This window comes from Tinamus guttatus, unplaced genomic scaffold (assembly GCF_059628265.1).
Source record: "Tinamus guttatus ecotype Peru unplaced genomic scaffold, ASM5962826v1 Tinamus_guttatus_pri_ptg000052l, whole genome shotgun sequence".
NCBI classification, from domain to species: domain Eukaryota; kingdom Metazoa; phylum Chordata; class Aves; order Tinamiformes; family Tinamidae; genus Tinamus; species Tinamus guttatus.
In genome coordinates, this window is record NW_028288586.1 from 10812426 (window position 1) to 10828886 (window position 16461).

At 37.1% G+C, this 16461-nt stretch overlaps 1 protein-coding gene across 10 annotated transcripts in view; it reads right to left on the minus strand.

Annotated features, from left to right (window-relative positions):
- ADD1 (adducin 1) overlaps positions 1 to 16461 on the minus strand; it is a 53038-nt gene that overhangs the window by 19834 nt on the left and 16743 nt on the right. For all 10 annotated transcript variants that reach the window (XM_088540044.1, XM_088540042.1, XM_088540043.1 and 7 more), the window contains exons 2-9: positions 10813 to 11022; positions 9675 to 9837; positions 8469 to 8620; positions 5538 to 5618; positions 4112 to 4261; positions 2996 to 3139; positions 2750 to 2848; positions 2233 to 2409 (exon numbers count right to left, since the gene is read on the minus strand). In XM_088540044.1, the coding sequence (XP_088396170.1) occupies positions 2233 to 2409; positions 2750 to 2848; positions 2996 to 3139; positions 4112 to 4261; positions 5538 to 5618; positions 8469 to 8620; positions 9675 to 9837; positions 10813 to 11004 (1158 nt within the window). In that variant the 5' untranslated portion in view covers positions 11005 to 11022. The remainder of the gene's footprint in view (positions 1 to 2232; positions 2410 to 2749; positions 2849 to 2995; positions 3140 to 4111; positions 4262 to 5537; positions 5619 to 8468; positions 8621 to 9674; positions 9838 to 10812; positions 11023 to 16461) is intronic.

Genomic DNA, 16461 nt, shown 5'->3' on the forward strand with positions numbered 1-16461 from the left:
TCTAAAAGAATTAGGTAAACCACAAATCTAAATGAGTCACCCCTTTTTGGAAGATCAAATTGCAAAACTTTGACACAAACTCTGTGACAAATTTACACTAGTTCTGCAAAGAAACCATTGAGTTGAAATCAAGGGCAGTGTGTGGGTCTATCTCTCCTAGTAATACACACTATTCTGGGGCCCATTCTAAAAACAACACAATATCCCTAGCAGCTTGTCAAACCTCTCCTCTCAATCCCTGTATCTTAAAATGGAGGATTCCTGCATGAAAATTTGGATTTCCTACAGGATGGAAGGACCTATTCAAATAGGTATAATTCCATCACTAAGCAGAGAGATACTTGCCAACATGCACTTCACCAATTTGCTGTGTTATAAGAAGTTAATGAGAAATCTAATTTTGTGCTCTGGCATGCTGACACAGAAGGTATAATCATAACTTTATGCACTGTAAAGATATTCAGAATGTACTTTTTTTGGAAGCTCTTAAAGTAGGAAGAGCTGTCAAAAAGGAAGGCAAAGACTGGCAGTTTAACCAGTAGCTATCACACTCTGACAGTTCTTTCCATGGACAGTAGTATATCATTAAATTGCAATAAGGTAGGCTAAACTGGAATTTGTAGGACATCTAAAGTACAGGGAGGAGAAAAAAAAAAAAAAAAAAAAAACACACAGTAAAGTAATAATCAGTGGTTCCTGATAGTTCTCATTGAATTCTTGTGCAATTGTTTGAGTCTTGGGAACTTAATTTAAGTCCAAGTGCAGAATCCTGACTTTCCTTTACACCATGTTCCAGTTTCTCATTTATATTTTTATTTTACTTCACTCAAATGTATTATTTGCTGTTTCTCACAATTTTAAAGCAAAGAGAAAGGGGAGGAAAAACAAACAAAAACAAATAAACAAACAAAAACCCAAACAAACAACAACAAGAATTGTGTGATACAAAATGCAGGGTAGATAAAAAGGTTTCTTCTGTTTTCCAGCAGTTCCAAATCCAGCATATTCTATGTTGGAATATTCTATTCCAACATTCTATACAAAGGATTTGTTTTTTAAACAGCCGCACTACTATATCCACATTCTCTCCCCTCCTTAATCTTTTCCTACGTTGTTTTTCTTTTCTACTTCCTCTAAATTATCTTTTGTTTCCTTTTTTACCCTAACACTACTGTCACATTTTCCTTTTGTTTTGTTCATCATTTTACATATAAAAAGTATATTTAATAGTTTCTTTAGGACACTTCCAAACACAAAATATTTGCTGTTTGGCTCAAAGATAAACAGTGCAAATAGCCTATTTCCCAACGCAGTAAAATTCTTTATAAACAAAACCTGTTGTAAAGAAACTTTAGTCGAGTACGTGGCCTTAGTTTGCTTTGCAAAAGGTCTATGCATTAAACACTGCTGAAGTACACTGCTGAGGTGCTATCTGATCTGAGGTGGAAAGAAACCCTAATTATTTAGTATACAAGAGATGTGGTAGTAAGTGTTCTAGGTATCATTATCAGGGACACATGCATCACATCACTGAGAAGCCCACATTTTACCCCATGCTGAGAAATAAAAAGCATTAAATCACAAACCGGATACTCTGAATCTAATTATGACTGTGCCCATATGTTACATGAGCTGTTCAGTACTGCTCAACACCCTGAGGGGGAGTACAGCCACCCCTGGGGTATTCTGACAGCAAAGGTATCATCTTCCTCAGGCAGCAAATGTCAACAGCTGGTCATTCATTATACATGAGGCTTTACTGAAACACTTTTATCTGAAGATGACTTAAGTTTAACAATTTTACTAATTTTATTAGTATTAACATTTAATTAAAAATAATCAAACTTACTGGAAATCAAATCACAATCGTCCCAGCTTTACACATTTTGGGAGAGGGGAATGGGAACAGAATGGAAAAAAGCTCAAACACCAGAATAATTCTTACTTGGAAGTGCCAATTCACATGAAATAAACACCCCTTCTGATGTCACCAACAGCTACCAGATTATGAATACAGAAGAAAATCAACTATCTTCACAAAGGACACCTGAAACATTCTTTTCATGTTACCTCCTCTTCTTCCTTTCCTAAGATCTGGGAAGAAGCTGGCTACAGGTTGCATAAACTATTGCAATTACCCATGCCCATTTTTAACTCATGTCCCTCTTCTCGGCTTTTAAAATACTTCATGCATTATCATATAAAACAATTAGACACCAATGCCTGTCTTACCAGATTATCAAGCATTCGCATAAGAGCTTCAAATTCCTGTTCGCCAATCTGCCATTTTGGATGGGACACAGTCCCCTCACCTGCTGGAGACTCAGGGGAACGAGACTTGGCTTTATACTTTCCAGGATCTAATAGTACTAAATTGTCAGGTCCACCTGCGCTGGCCAAGGTACGTACCTTAAAGACAATTAAGCCATCTTTTAGTTTTTTTTTTTTTCCAGTAAGAATCATCAAGAAATTAGAATAATTTACTCTATTTTAACATTAAGCCAAAATACTTGTATGAAAATTGTTTTAATTCTTTGACAGCATGTCTGTTTTGAGGCAGGTTATATCAAAGCAGTGGTTCCAGTTCACCTGTTCACAAGTTTCCACATAATACAATGATTTCACAAATCACTGGGTTAGTTTAGATGGAGAGTTCAACCACTAACGTGCACAACTATTCATCTGTTTGCAAAGTTAAGGCAATTAATGTAACAGACTACGTGATTATATAACATACTAAACTTCTTACTTGAATCTCACAGGCAAGCACTAGATTATGAATATAGTAGAACGCCTCTTCGACAGTCTCTCCAACTGATACTAAGCCGTGGTTTCGGAGAATAAGAACCTAGAGAAACATTGCAAATAAAGTAAGTGCAATAGGGCAAGTATTCACAATGAATTATATAGGTACCCATCCCACCCTGCCACTGATTGAAGAATGCTCTCCCCTCCACCTACACACAGTTCTCAGATTGTGTCTGCAACTACAGACCTTGCTTTTAGGTCCCAAATTCTTCTGAATGAGCACTTTTTCTTCATCATCCACTAAGATACCATGGTAGTCATGATAAGCTACTTCTCCTAGGGAAAGTGCTTCAGGTGAGATTGGCAACAGACCACACTTCATTGCAGACACCTGAGAAATAAAATATTAAAACAACTCTGTCTTTTTTTTTTTTTCTCAAAAGTAACAAATCAAAATAAGGGCACATCCTGAAAAATAACTGCTATATGCTTTGCTGTTTTTACACTTTTCACAGCTTTTGGATAGGATACAAAAGTTAAATTGATCTTGGGTCTGACTTAACATGACTGCTTTGACCTGACACCAACATAGACATGAAAAGCCTCTGACAAAAAGAACTAAATCCTTCGTTCCTTTCACATCCATTCTTTCCCCTACCCCGCCCCCTCCAAATACAAGGAACTGAGTGACCGACTTTTAAACAGGTAATTCCACACAGCACTGCAGGTGAAGATCAAGAATTACAGATGTGAACTTTCAGACATTATAATTTTAGGAATCATGTAATTATCTTTGAAATGGTTGAAATTGCTGCTGTAATTCAGTTAAAACAAAAACAAACAACATCTCCTCTCGCCCTCCCCCCAAAAAAAAAAAAAAAAAAAGAAAAAAAAACCCCACACCCTCAACAAACAGAAGCAGAACTACTCTGAAGAATACAAGAAATTTGGTCACAAAATGATTCTGGAAAAAAATCCAAAGGGCTACGGCTAATTTATATCCAGCTGTTCTTATGAGACACATAAAACCAGATATCTATTAAAACCAGACATGTGTTCATCCATGGCATTTTTCAGATGAGTATTATAGCCTGTCTCGGTTGATTTTGGCTGTGCTGCCGCTGCCTTTTATACTCAGGCCACAGCAAGTTTTCAAATCTTTAAGAGAAACTTGCCAAATTGTGTCACACTACACCACTAGAAAAACTAGTAAAGCTCTTATGACTTACTGTCAAAAGATAGTATCTTTTGTGGTAACGATCAAGCAGATCTGAATACTTGTCTTCCAACAGGGAAGCAATTCAGTGATTACAGAGGACCACTTATTTTTCAGTTGTGGCTAGGAAATAAAAAGTGTGCTTACCGCTGCCCCCGCTGGCGTATGGATATGCACAATGCACTTAACATCAGGCCGAGCCGCATAAATTGCAGAGTGCAAAGTAAAGCCAGCTTGGTTTACTCCCAAATTAGTGCTTCCACGATCGACCACATCTCCTTGAATATTGATTTTAACCTGGCAAAGAAAAGAAACAGTTCCATAATTAATTCAAACTGCCAGAAATCTGGTTTAATTCACCATCTACCACTAAAGCTCTCAAAATCATACTTTTTTTTTTTCTACTTTAATAAGTGTAAAAACATGTATGATAATGGCTGGATTTCACAGATCTTTCATAGAAAAAAAAAAGTGAACCAAAACTAATTAAGGGAAAACACAAGCATGAGAAGAACAGGTAGAGGGAGGGGAATCAAAAGGGACAGTGGTGTAAGCGTGTTGCTGCTCAGTATGCTTATCCAGCTAAGACCTACTCCTTGTCATTGTAGTCCATTTTCTTATGAAACCCTCCTGCAAGGGCTTGCTGTGTGAGCACGCTCTCCATTCTGCTGGTGTATATTCTAAGCAAGTCATACTAGTTGTTGAGTTTTGACAGGCCAGATCCAGAAAGATCCAAGCTCTGAGGTAGAGACTGGATAAGAGTTGGCTGGATGGGCTTAAATGACTGGGCCAAAGTCTCAGATACCTGTGACTGTGAGGATGCACAAGTTAAATAAACACGGCTTTGTGTATGTTCCACCAACGAGCTCTAGAGCCTAATTAGCTGGAGAGCAGTAACAGGATCAGGCTGCTCATGTTGTTCACGTTTATGCAAAAGCTGTTTGTGGTTTTTGGGGCTATCCTGGGCTCCTGTCTGAGCTGTCTGTTAATGGCCACTGTGTCCGCACCAGGTGTGTGTCTGCACATGCCTCTGCCGATTAGATTCACCCTCAGCCTGGCTGCTGGCTGGACTTGGGAAGAACGAAAAAGCAGAAGCCTTTCATCTAGTGGACTGAGATAGAAAGCAGCAGCTGGGCCCTTTGGCACACTGCATTCAGCTAGCTTTAACCTTGTACCTTGTCAGGCAATAACAAACCCCACACAAGATGATTGAGATACTATTTTAGCAACTGAATTGGCGGTGCTCCATAAAAAAATTATACTACTTTCTGTTTAAAAAAAAAAAATCATTAGCTAGCCATACAAACAAGTCATTCGCTTGGTATACTGTGCTCTCTATCTCACTCTCTCAATCCTTGTTAAAACAATCCCACTAAATTATCAATAAACTCACAGCCCAAAAAAAAAAGCCAGCACCCTTCAAAATAATTTATCATATTCAACAAAACTATCCTACACATGTAAAAAGCAGAAAATAAAATATGCTTTAGGATAGAATTTAAACAACTACAGACATTCAGACAGAGAAGATCCAGCTACTCATTTTTAACAGCTGTGAAAAATAAGTGCTTACCAGACTGGATGCAGTAACCTCGCTATAGAGAAGTCCAAAAGGTACAATGAGGAAGTGTTCCTGCTCAGAATTTACTCTGGCCTAAGGATAAAATGAGAGTAAAATATAAGTTAAAAACATTTTATTTAGGCATACAATACAAGGCTCCAAAACCAAACCACGTGGTGACACGGAAGTTATTTTTATGTCTGGAGTATGAAATGAGCAGGTCTTCCTATAGCATACACAATGTGACTTTTATGTACACTGTAACAGAAAATCAATATACAGCTCATAATTGATAATAATTAATCCATGTCAAATAGAACCAGATGGTAGGTGCAAAACAAAGTCCTTCAGGTCTGTGGACAAGGGTAATCTTTACATTCTGTGATAACAACAACTAGATTACTGCAGATAAAGGAAATAATTCTCTCTGATGCATGAAAAAGTTCCTCTATTTTAGAAAAACAAATTTATACTCCAGTGTATTTATATCTACATAAAATATGAGGAATGACATAGAAAAGGCGGCAAAAATTTAAGAATTCAGCTAACAGATTTAAGAGATATTGATGTTGAGTTGTGTTCCATCCCCAATGTTGACACCATGTTGACACACATTTGTGAAACTACAGCCTACTTGCCTATTTTCTACCAAGTACCCCACTCCTCACTTAAGATTTTTCTCTATAGTCTAATTCACACCTGCAGGAATTTAGATTATACGAATAACTCTGACTTCATTCATAGCTTCGGATACATCTGGTTCAAGTTCATACAGTGGTAAGTACAGGATGGCTACATCATTTAGGCAGCTCTTAATGGAGAGTTAAAACATTTCAAGTATCTTACATGTGAAAAATCTACAATAAATAAGTGATTAGCAATCTAAAATGCAATACTGCCAACATTTGTTTGTCAATCTCTGAACAGTACTAGTAAATTTTTCTCTCTCTGGTGTACAAGGTATATCCTTCTTCGACATCAATATGTAATTTGCTTAAAGCACCCAATTGGTAGGGAGTCTTCATTGTTTCACAACTCTATTTAAGGAAACAGCAGTTACTATAATCTTATGTAAGTAACATATAGCAAAGGGCAAAAGTTTTAAAAAGGAGATCTGATCCAAAATTATCAGGCATGGCCTTTTTTACTGAAAGCAAAACTACTGTTGGTCTCCTGCAGCAAATACATTTCAACTTTTTAGGCTTCGGCCTGCAGATAGATGGTTTCAGTTTCAGTCCTAGTCATTTCAAAATTAACAGCTCACTATTATGACAAACAGTTTTTGCTTTTAACAATATAATTTAGTGGGAGTAAGAGATAAGTACATTCGTATGATAAAGGAGAAATAAAAGACAGGACAACACACTTATTTTTTTAGTAGTTTAACTTCAGCATGTTCTTAAAGTCTTTTTCCCCACTTGTCAAAATACGGATGTTGAAGGTAACATTTTCTAAATACCCAGATACATAAAAGGTTTCCATAGCACTCCTATTCTTAAAACTATCAGTTGAATGGTCTGCTCTAAAGTCCATTTTCGGTAAAGGATAATGAACCGTATCTTACTGTTAACAACTGCTTTTTCTAGAGTCTTCCAAAGAGGACACTAGAAGAAACAGAGAACTCTTTCAACTCAGTGGGTGAGGCATAGGCCTATCTTACGCCATGTTTGATGCCACCTCCATCTCTTCTGATGTTGCATCTTAAATTCTCCACTACAAAGTGCAATGCATGAGAATTGCACATTCCTATCAGTTGTACAACCAGCACAGCCTCTCTTATGCAGGGCTCCAACTCCAACAAACCCCTACAATTCAGAATATCAATTACCAAAAGAGGTGATTAGGTTTAAGCTGTGTCACTGGATTCAGAGAGCAATATCCTAGAGATGTGAGCACCCAACAGTGAAAACCAGGAATTAAAACCCAGTTCTGCAAGAAGCCATATACATTTGCCATGTCCAAAGGCATGCCCTTCTACCACAAGGCTACACAACATATGGGCATATGGAACACAAAGATAAAACTGTTTTGTAAAGCTATACATACCCTTTGAAAGTGGCTGAATTATGGCTTGTGACTACCTGGTAACAAATTATTAACCACAAACCTTCCAATACTACTTCGCCCTTCAAAAGCTGTCTAAAATACAGTCCAAATCTCATACTCCAGGTGCTTTGACTGTGTCATCCACCTTGACATTAATACTTAATCTTCCTGTGCTTTCCCCCATCACCCCTAGAAGAAAGTCGACTTGATAAATCTCTTCCTAATCACATGGCATTGTCCTAACTACTGCTCTAGGCAACACCACTATATAGGGAAAAAACAATTCAGCTCTGTTGGGAAAACAATAGACTGGGTTTTACACCACAGCTGTGACTTTACTCATGAGACGCATGTTGATCATTCTCCTTGCATATAAAACCTCCTTGATTTGACCTCCTTGTCATTATTATTATGGATGCCAGTGATTACTCAGTCATAAGGAAAATAGCTGGCACGCTGCACTATGCTAAGCAGCGCACTCATGTTCAGAAGTACTATGGCGTTTTTTTTTAAAAAAAAGGGTAGAGAATTTTCAATAAAATTCAACTGAATGGCTAATAAGAAGGAATTTAGTACTTGGAAAGCAAGCTAAGATATTCCCTTACATACTAGAGACACCATTTAAAATACTAGAAGACTGAGTCTTTCAGTAACCTTAATTTCATCTCGAGAACTTTATGTACGCTCTTAAGACTCTATTCAGACTGCAGTGGCTGACATCCAAGCTGTTCAGCTCTTACGCTTGAGATGCAATGACAAATCTCTTCACTATTAACCTGCTTTCAATGCTCTTGCTCTTCTTCCACACAATGAGAAAGTGACAGACAGGGGAAGGGGGTGATTCTCTTGGATGGTAAAACAATTGGTTCAGTTATCTGTTGTTAAGACAGTACTCACTGTTATGTGATTGTAAATAAGCTGAGACCAGCCAAAGAGATCTGCTAATCTGTAGAAAGCTGCCAGTTTACATCGTAACAACTTCTCCCCTTTTTCATAAGCAATTGAATCTGATCCTCTCAGATCATTCACTGGTGTCACCATGCCAAGACCTGAAAAGGGTAGAGGTGGGGGGGGGGGAACACACAAGTGTTATGTACTCAGCATCTGCATCTGTTAAGACCTAACAACATGTGTCAGTGTTGCAGGCCGCATACTATTACTAACCTACTAACCCAAGAAATAGACAGCAAATTTTAATTACCATAGCATTATAATCTATATTGCAGAAATGTATCTGTGATTACTGACATCATTTAATGTGGATATAATCAGAATTGTTTTCCTTCCTTATTATTCATTAATGCCAAGGTAAAAGGGGGTTCCTTACTAAAATATTTTTTATTCCTCTCTCAAACTTGGCACTACCCTTAAAATAAAGCTATTGATTGATATTAAAAAAAATGCAAACCTAATTATTTCATTTTTTAAATAAGTAATACCGTATTCCTGAAAAGTATCTAGTAAGACAGAATCACAAATTCATATACACTCAATTAGAATGAAAAAAAAAAGCAGAGTCTACAGAAAATAGGATTATGGTAATGATTAGAAATACCATATATAAAACAACAGTGCAATTAGAAACATGATTTGGGGAAACTGTGGTAGAGTAGAACTACACCATGTTACAGTCTAAGTACAGCTGCATTTTGGAGCACAGACAGGGATTTGTGCTCTCTGAAGCACACCAACACCTGTGTGTGCACGTGTGCGCATTTCCTTTTTCCGCTTTGCTTCATGATGTTTCTTTTCTATGTGCCTTTCTTCTGTGAAGCAAAGCTAAGGAGTACTGCAAAGGCAAAAATAACTAGTTTCTAAAAGGCCTCTACTGTTACTAGATAATTAATGAGTATTGTATTTACCAGCAGACAATCCATCCAATAAACTTTAGCCGTATTTAAATGTTTAGACTTTCAACTATTGCTCACTTATCAGACTTATTTTTAAGATTAAACAGCCATTGATAAGAAAGGCAATTTGTGTGCATAATTTGTATCATTGGCATTTAGCAATTGAATTGATTCATTTTATGCTAACAGTCTTCCAGTGAGCAGGACAGGAAACAAAACCCAAACTGCTAGTTCTATGTTACAAAGCACTCACTCATGTTTAAGGCAGCCATTCCTCCTTGTGGTGCTGCTGGGTAGACATTGGGTACATTTGTTGTCATGAAATCTGCAATCTGCTGCAAGGCCAATAAGCCTGTTGGGTTCTTCCCTTTCTTAAATTGTTCTTGGATCATAGACTCCAGTTCTTCACAAAAAGCCTAGAAACAGGAGATCGAATATTGTTAAACACGATTGAATACTGTTAAGCACTTTTTAGCATTTTGATGGAAACATCTCTTCTACAAAACAGCTCAGGACTAATTCATGAATGCATACTATTACTTGCAACTTCAAAGTGCAACATTTTCAATATGAGTACTTCCCCCTCCTCCCTCCTTAAACAAAAGTTCAGCAAGTAATACCAAAACTCAGAGCCTATCAATAGGGATTTGGGGAAGCAGGAAGTACAACCAATTTGAATGAGCATGAAGTCTGAAGGTAAAAGTAGCAGAACCAGAAAAGAGAAGGAAAGTTATTACCAGCAAGGAAACAAGAACTAATAGAGTGCTCGGGAACAGAGAAAGGAACAACCAGCAGCATTTAATACCATGCTTGTATTAGGCATTTGTTTACCTTTTTTTTTTTTTTTTTTGAAAAAAGGAAAACAAAAAGATTTTTTACTATTACTAGTTGCTTTTTTGACAAGAACACTAGAATTGTGTAATAAAAATTTAATCAATCATTAAATAAATCAAAATAAAATGGGTTATTACCTGAAAAACAGTTAGCTATACCACTACATCCCTATTCACAACGAAGGCATGTCACAAAATGGCTCAAGCCACCCACCAGTTATACAAAGGGAACAAATGTTATGAAAACAGTTTTGTTTTGCTTCTTTCATCCCTCAGGGAAACTTCTTTAATATCAAACTGCAATCACTCTCAGTTTATTAAAGTTCCCTGGTTAAACAGAGAATTCAGGAAAACGAGACTGAGGAGACAACAAAAATTTAACCAGGCAACATGAGAAAATCATGCCACAAAGGAATACTTGAACAGAAAGACCAACTAGGCAAATCACATGGGTTTAAGATGTAATATAATTCTTCAGTTTTATAGAGATAGTTATATAGAGATATGGAAAAGAGAGAGAATATTTAATACTGAAGAAGCAGACGTTTCTTCTCTTACTGGGCTTTGAAGAATCATGGAGACTCTCTTCTTCTGTTCCATCATGTTAAAATCCTGGCGAAGGTCAGGTGCCATATTTCTCTCTCTCAAATAATCTGGGTTATTTTCATCAACTCGATCAAAGTATCTCTCCTTATGAGGGGCTGTCGGAGGTGGTGAAGTCACCACCGCTGCACCAGAATCACCGTTCATAGCACAGCTTTAAGGATCCTGTGGAGTTGAGGGGGAACAAATGAGGACAAAATTAAAGAACTTCATTTGTGTCTCTTATTTCAAGAGTGACGCCCAAGCACAGAAAACACATTTGTGTAGAGCTTTTTCTTTCTTTTTTTTTTTTAAGGAGAAATATGAGATTTTTAAAAAATACAAGTTTAAAATGTAGGTAAGTATATATGCATAAACATATATATGCAAATATATACTACATTCATGCTATCCAAATCTGTTATAAAAGTATTCATTTAAACCACTTGGAGGTCTTCAAGTTGTATACACAGTTACAGAATTCCCATGTAGTTGTCAAGCGCTAACTGCAGTAATAAGAATCACCCAAACAAGCTCACCCTACAACAAATTTCTGGGAAGATACTCAAAAGAAAACAAAACCAAAAAAAAAAAAAAAAGGCCTTTTCACAAACAGATTTTTATTTTAGCTTCATTCTACCACGTGTCCATCAATGCACAATTTTTGATATTGTAACAAAACCACCAACAATGAAGCCTAAAAATTCAGCTTGCATTGCTCACATGCAGTTTCCTTTTTTCATCCCCAAGAATCCCTCTATATAACATTATCCCTACTGTCTGGATACATTATGTCTACTTGAAAATATTAATTTCTATAATAGAAAATCAGATAGCAAATAATATTTATCTGCACTAGTAAACTGAACACGTGCTGGGAAAATGGTTGATGGCTCCACAAACCAGAAAGACACAGAAAACCACAACAGGCTGCCCTGCCATTATGGAACAAATAAGGCTCTGCTCACATCCACAAAGCTTCAGTGTAGCAACAGTTCTCTTCTGGTGTAGTTCACTATCATTCCCAAGTGAGATAAACTCTAATGTCAAAAGCCTTTTTTCCATGATAACTGTTTTTATGCAAGAGCCTTGTCTAGCACAACTGTGTCAGCAAAAAAAAAACCACCACACCCTTAACTGAAAAAGCTGTAGCTGGAAACCTAAGTGGAGAAAAAGCCCTTCTCTTGGAAATATTTATTCTCAAATATAGACAGACAGAGGAATAAAATTATTAGGGGGAAATATTCATAAATGCAAGTCACAATTTATAATGACTGAAGTTTTTAAACCAATCCTTTTAATACATATGTACATATAAATACTACAAAATCTGATAACCAGCTGCAACCAATGAGAAACACTTCACCAGTTCAAAGCAAACACTATTTATCACATGCTGCATATGTGTGTCCATATATGTATGTATATACACATACATAGAGGTTGTTTGTAACATAGATTTTTGTCAGGAAATATGCTTTATAAAGTTTAATATATATATAGAAAAAGAATACTTCTTTATGAAAAAAATTCTGAAATTAGTATTAATATTTAGAGTTGCTTTTATCCTTCAAAATCCCCTTCCTCCCTATCTTCTTCTGCCTCTGGAGCTAGTTAATCCCCTTCCTCCCTATCTTCTTCTGCCTCTGGAGCTAGTTTTAGCACAGTGTTAATTTAAAAGGGAGCAGCATTACAGAGTTAAATTTTTTAAAAGCAAAAAGATTTGGAACAGGAATGCTGTAAAACTGTCTGCATTGACATCCGGAACATCGAAATCCGGAAACAAGAAAAAAAATCATCCTTTTAACAGGTCACATTCCTCTGAACCCAGTCTCGAGAGTATGGAGATGCACATATATTTAAATAAGTTTTTAAAATGGGCAAGACAGTAAATAATAGCCAATAAAACCCTACATAACTTAAGGAAGAAATAAAAAAAGCTTTAAATCCCCCCCCCCCAAAAAAAGGGGGGGGAGTACTATGCACATTTATAACTTTAACGTTTAACAACTCTTAATTCTCAGAAGTTGGACTAGATCTATTATGCCTCAAGTAATTTATAAGCCCATGCTTCTTAACCTGTACATTATAAGCACTATGGGAACCTTGAGAGGATTAAAAACAGCTCACAAATGCACACTAGGCAGAGCTCAGCTAACTACATTTAGTGAAGGAATCAAGTTGCTGCAAGATAATGCTGTAATGCCTTTTTACAGTAATTAGCTTTTTTTTTTTTTTTTTCTCCTTCTCCACACCCTGAGGAAAATGATTTCTACTAGGCTGCTGTCCCGGCGGCCCTGGAACTAATCTAATGGCTCCCTGCCACCAACGGGACGGACCGCACCTCTTCAGCCAGCGTGACTTCAAATCCACTCCTTCGGATCCATAAAGCCAACACCCAGAGAAGCAGGAAGGAGGATCTGCAAAAGGCCTTGAGGACCTTTGGAAAACACTGCCAGCTCCAAGGAGCACAAACATAAGTTGGAAGTATTGCTATTTCTTCCCCTCATTTAGCAGGGTTTGAGGAAAATCTTGGAGGGTTATGGCATAAAACTAAAAATGTTGCCATGGGGGAAACTAGGAGGTGCCAGGTGGGAGCAAGGGAAAGGGCTGAGGGAATTTGTGGGTTTTACTCCATGGGAGCATTGAGGGCTGAGGAACTGAGAATTGACTTAAGAGTTTATGGGCAATGTAAAAATGGAAGTCAGTGAGCAGATGAAGAATATCCATCCATAGATAATAAGGTTGCATTTTCATTTGGTACCCGACTTAATTGGAAATTTGCACTGTTACATTTACTCAATATTTTTGAACTTTCTGTATTTTCCTGTTCTTTAGGATAACATTCACCGACTTTGCTCCTTTAAAAGTTAACACAGGTATATAATAGGGAACCAGACTATATACTCTGCATTAGTTTCTGTCACTTTCAGCAAGAACGCTTTGGCACCAATGACCCTGGATTTGTTCTTGCCATTTCAGAAGTTTCCTCTTGAACCTCTGAAAGGAAAAGTTGGCACCATCCTCCAAGTCCAAGAACAAAGTGAGTAAATTCATGACTGTACTATTCAGTAGACAATGTACTTAACATCAAGAACAACCATGCTCTTTTTTAGCAAAAGTTCCTAGCTCAGGCATCTTCAAAATTTCCTCTGCTCTTTGTTTTCAGAACAGGAAGAGGCTATTTCAAAAACAAGGACACTGATTTAGCTCGTACTGAATGCAGCCTTCAGTGTCTTGCTCATTAGTAGCAGAAACACTACAAGTTAAATAGTGGATTCTTCAAAATTACAGCACTCCAACTACAAGGTTATCTCAAAGTAATGCATTTATATCTGTAATAATGTGCTTTAGTATCTGTGATACTAAGCTGGATTGGAGAACAAGAAAAAAAGGAGGAGAAAAAGCAAACAAACAAGTGAACATGCTATGAGATAGGGTCACAAAAACTTACTACAAATGCATATACTGTGTCATCAACTAGTTCATATTTTTGCTTTATCCAAAGCATTAAAGTCAGAGGACTTAACACAGGCAGACTTATGAGGAGCCAGAAGACTACATTACAGAAATGGCAAAAATTAATTTGGGCAGACCTGAGTCCTCAAACCATACAAAATGGTGAACATCTATAACAGTTTTTTTTAAAGATGGCATTATTTTCTCTACTGAAGGTCATCAATGTTTCTCATCTGTTACTAGCATTTGCATTTAAAATACTCTCTTAAAATGGTCAAGAACAAGCAATAAAGCTAGAAGTCTGCTTCAGATTAGGCACATGATTGCAATTAGACAGATTCTTGCCACTCATATGTAACAGATAGCTGCAGTGGATTGCTGTAACCTATAATAAATTAGAAGAAAAAAAAAGCCACATCTTGGAAATATGTTTTGAGGGAAAACATCAGAATCTACTTGTGTCTTCCTACTAAACAGGTTAATTAGGTCAGGTTATTAAACATTTTAAACTCTAAGTTTACTCAAGTGGCATAAACCCATTAAAAATTTATGCCAGAGTTTAGCTGGATAGATTTAGCTGCTATATTGCTTAAATATAGCTGTCTGAATTTGGTAGAACACACACACACACACATATATATACACACACACATATGTATACGTAATTAAGGCCTTCCAAGACAAAGAGGGTAGAAAACACTATAAAAAAATCTAAGAGGTGCAAAGGTAACTTTTCTTATTCTACACCCCCATGATTTGGGCAACCACTGTACCCCAAAGACCACTCTATAGAAAGCAGGCAAGGATGTATGGGAAGAAACACTGTACTGGCCTGACTCAGAATAGCCATTTTTAACTTAAACACTTTTTTTCATAGTTTATGTTAAAACCTGGATTCTCTGGAGGGAAATCTGGAAGGGAAGAGGATAATCTCTGCAGGATATTTCACTCCACTTTGCAGCAACTGATGAAGCAAAACTGCTCCCAGAAGTAATGACAGATCGAATTTTCAAAGTGCCTTTTACAATGAAGAAGATTCAGTCCCAAATCCAAATCTCTCCTTGGGAGATGAGCAGAGAAAACTCAGGTATCTTCCAAATGCATCACTCCAAGCTAATTAGAAAAGGAAAGAAAATGGATGGAAGATGGAAGATAACCTGGACACACATGCTGACCATGGGAAAAGAGGTAATGTCAAAGCAGCACCTGAAGGGCAGGCTCACAATCTTGCTCCAACAGAGCTTCCCTATGCAAGCTGGAAAATCTGTCAGACCATTACAATGATGATAGAGCTCAGCACCACTGCACCAGTAGAATAAATTTCTTCCTCAGACTTAGTTCAATTGTTATACTAGTGCAGGCATTAATTATAATAAACATGTTTCATAACCTTAATTCTATCTTCTTAGAATCAGCTTCCAATTCACTAAGGCTCAGGACCTTACACAGCATCATATTAGATCTTGCACATCCTGCAAGAAAGCAGGACTAATTTAGAGGAAAAAACTGCTTGGAGGTGGAGAGGAAAGGGAAAAGATAAAGACAGTCTCACTGCTAAAAACTGTAGCTACACTACCAAAACCTCTACTCACAAGTTAGGCTAAAGACCAGTCTGATCACCTATTCCTAAAACGTGTGTTGTGTGTGCACGCGCGCGTAAATGATCCACAGCCCAAGGTAAATGACATGTTGCTGAATAACCATTTGCGACTATTAACAAAGACATAAGAAATAAGTTTTATTAAAACAAAATTAAGTTCTTTATAACAGACAAAACTCCTCATGTAGGATTTTTTTTTCCTCCCCCTGAGCCTAGTTTCTGATTTACAGCCTATGTCTTTATCTGATCATCCTCTGACTACACCCAGATTGGGGAAAAGGCACAAAGTCTCTCCTTATTACCTGATCACAGCTAGAGATTTGTTTTTTCTGTTAAACAGCTGTGTGCTTCTAATGGAGAATTTCTTAATGCACAGAACACCGAGCTAGCTTAGCTGTGAGTAAAGGATAATACTTCAAAAAACCAAAAATGTTACAAATTTCTTTTCTTCTGAAAGACCCAAAGAATCCTTGATAAGAGCAAAAAGTGTTGATTAGAAGACATCAAAAAAGAAAAAAACATCTCAGCAGCAAGGTGGTGGGAGATAAGTAAGAAAAGGCGGGAAG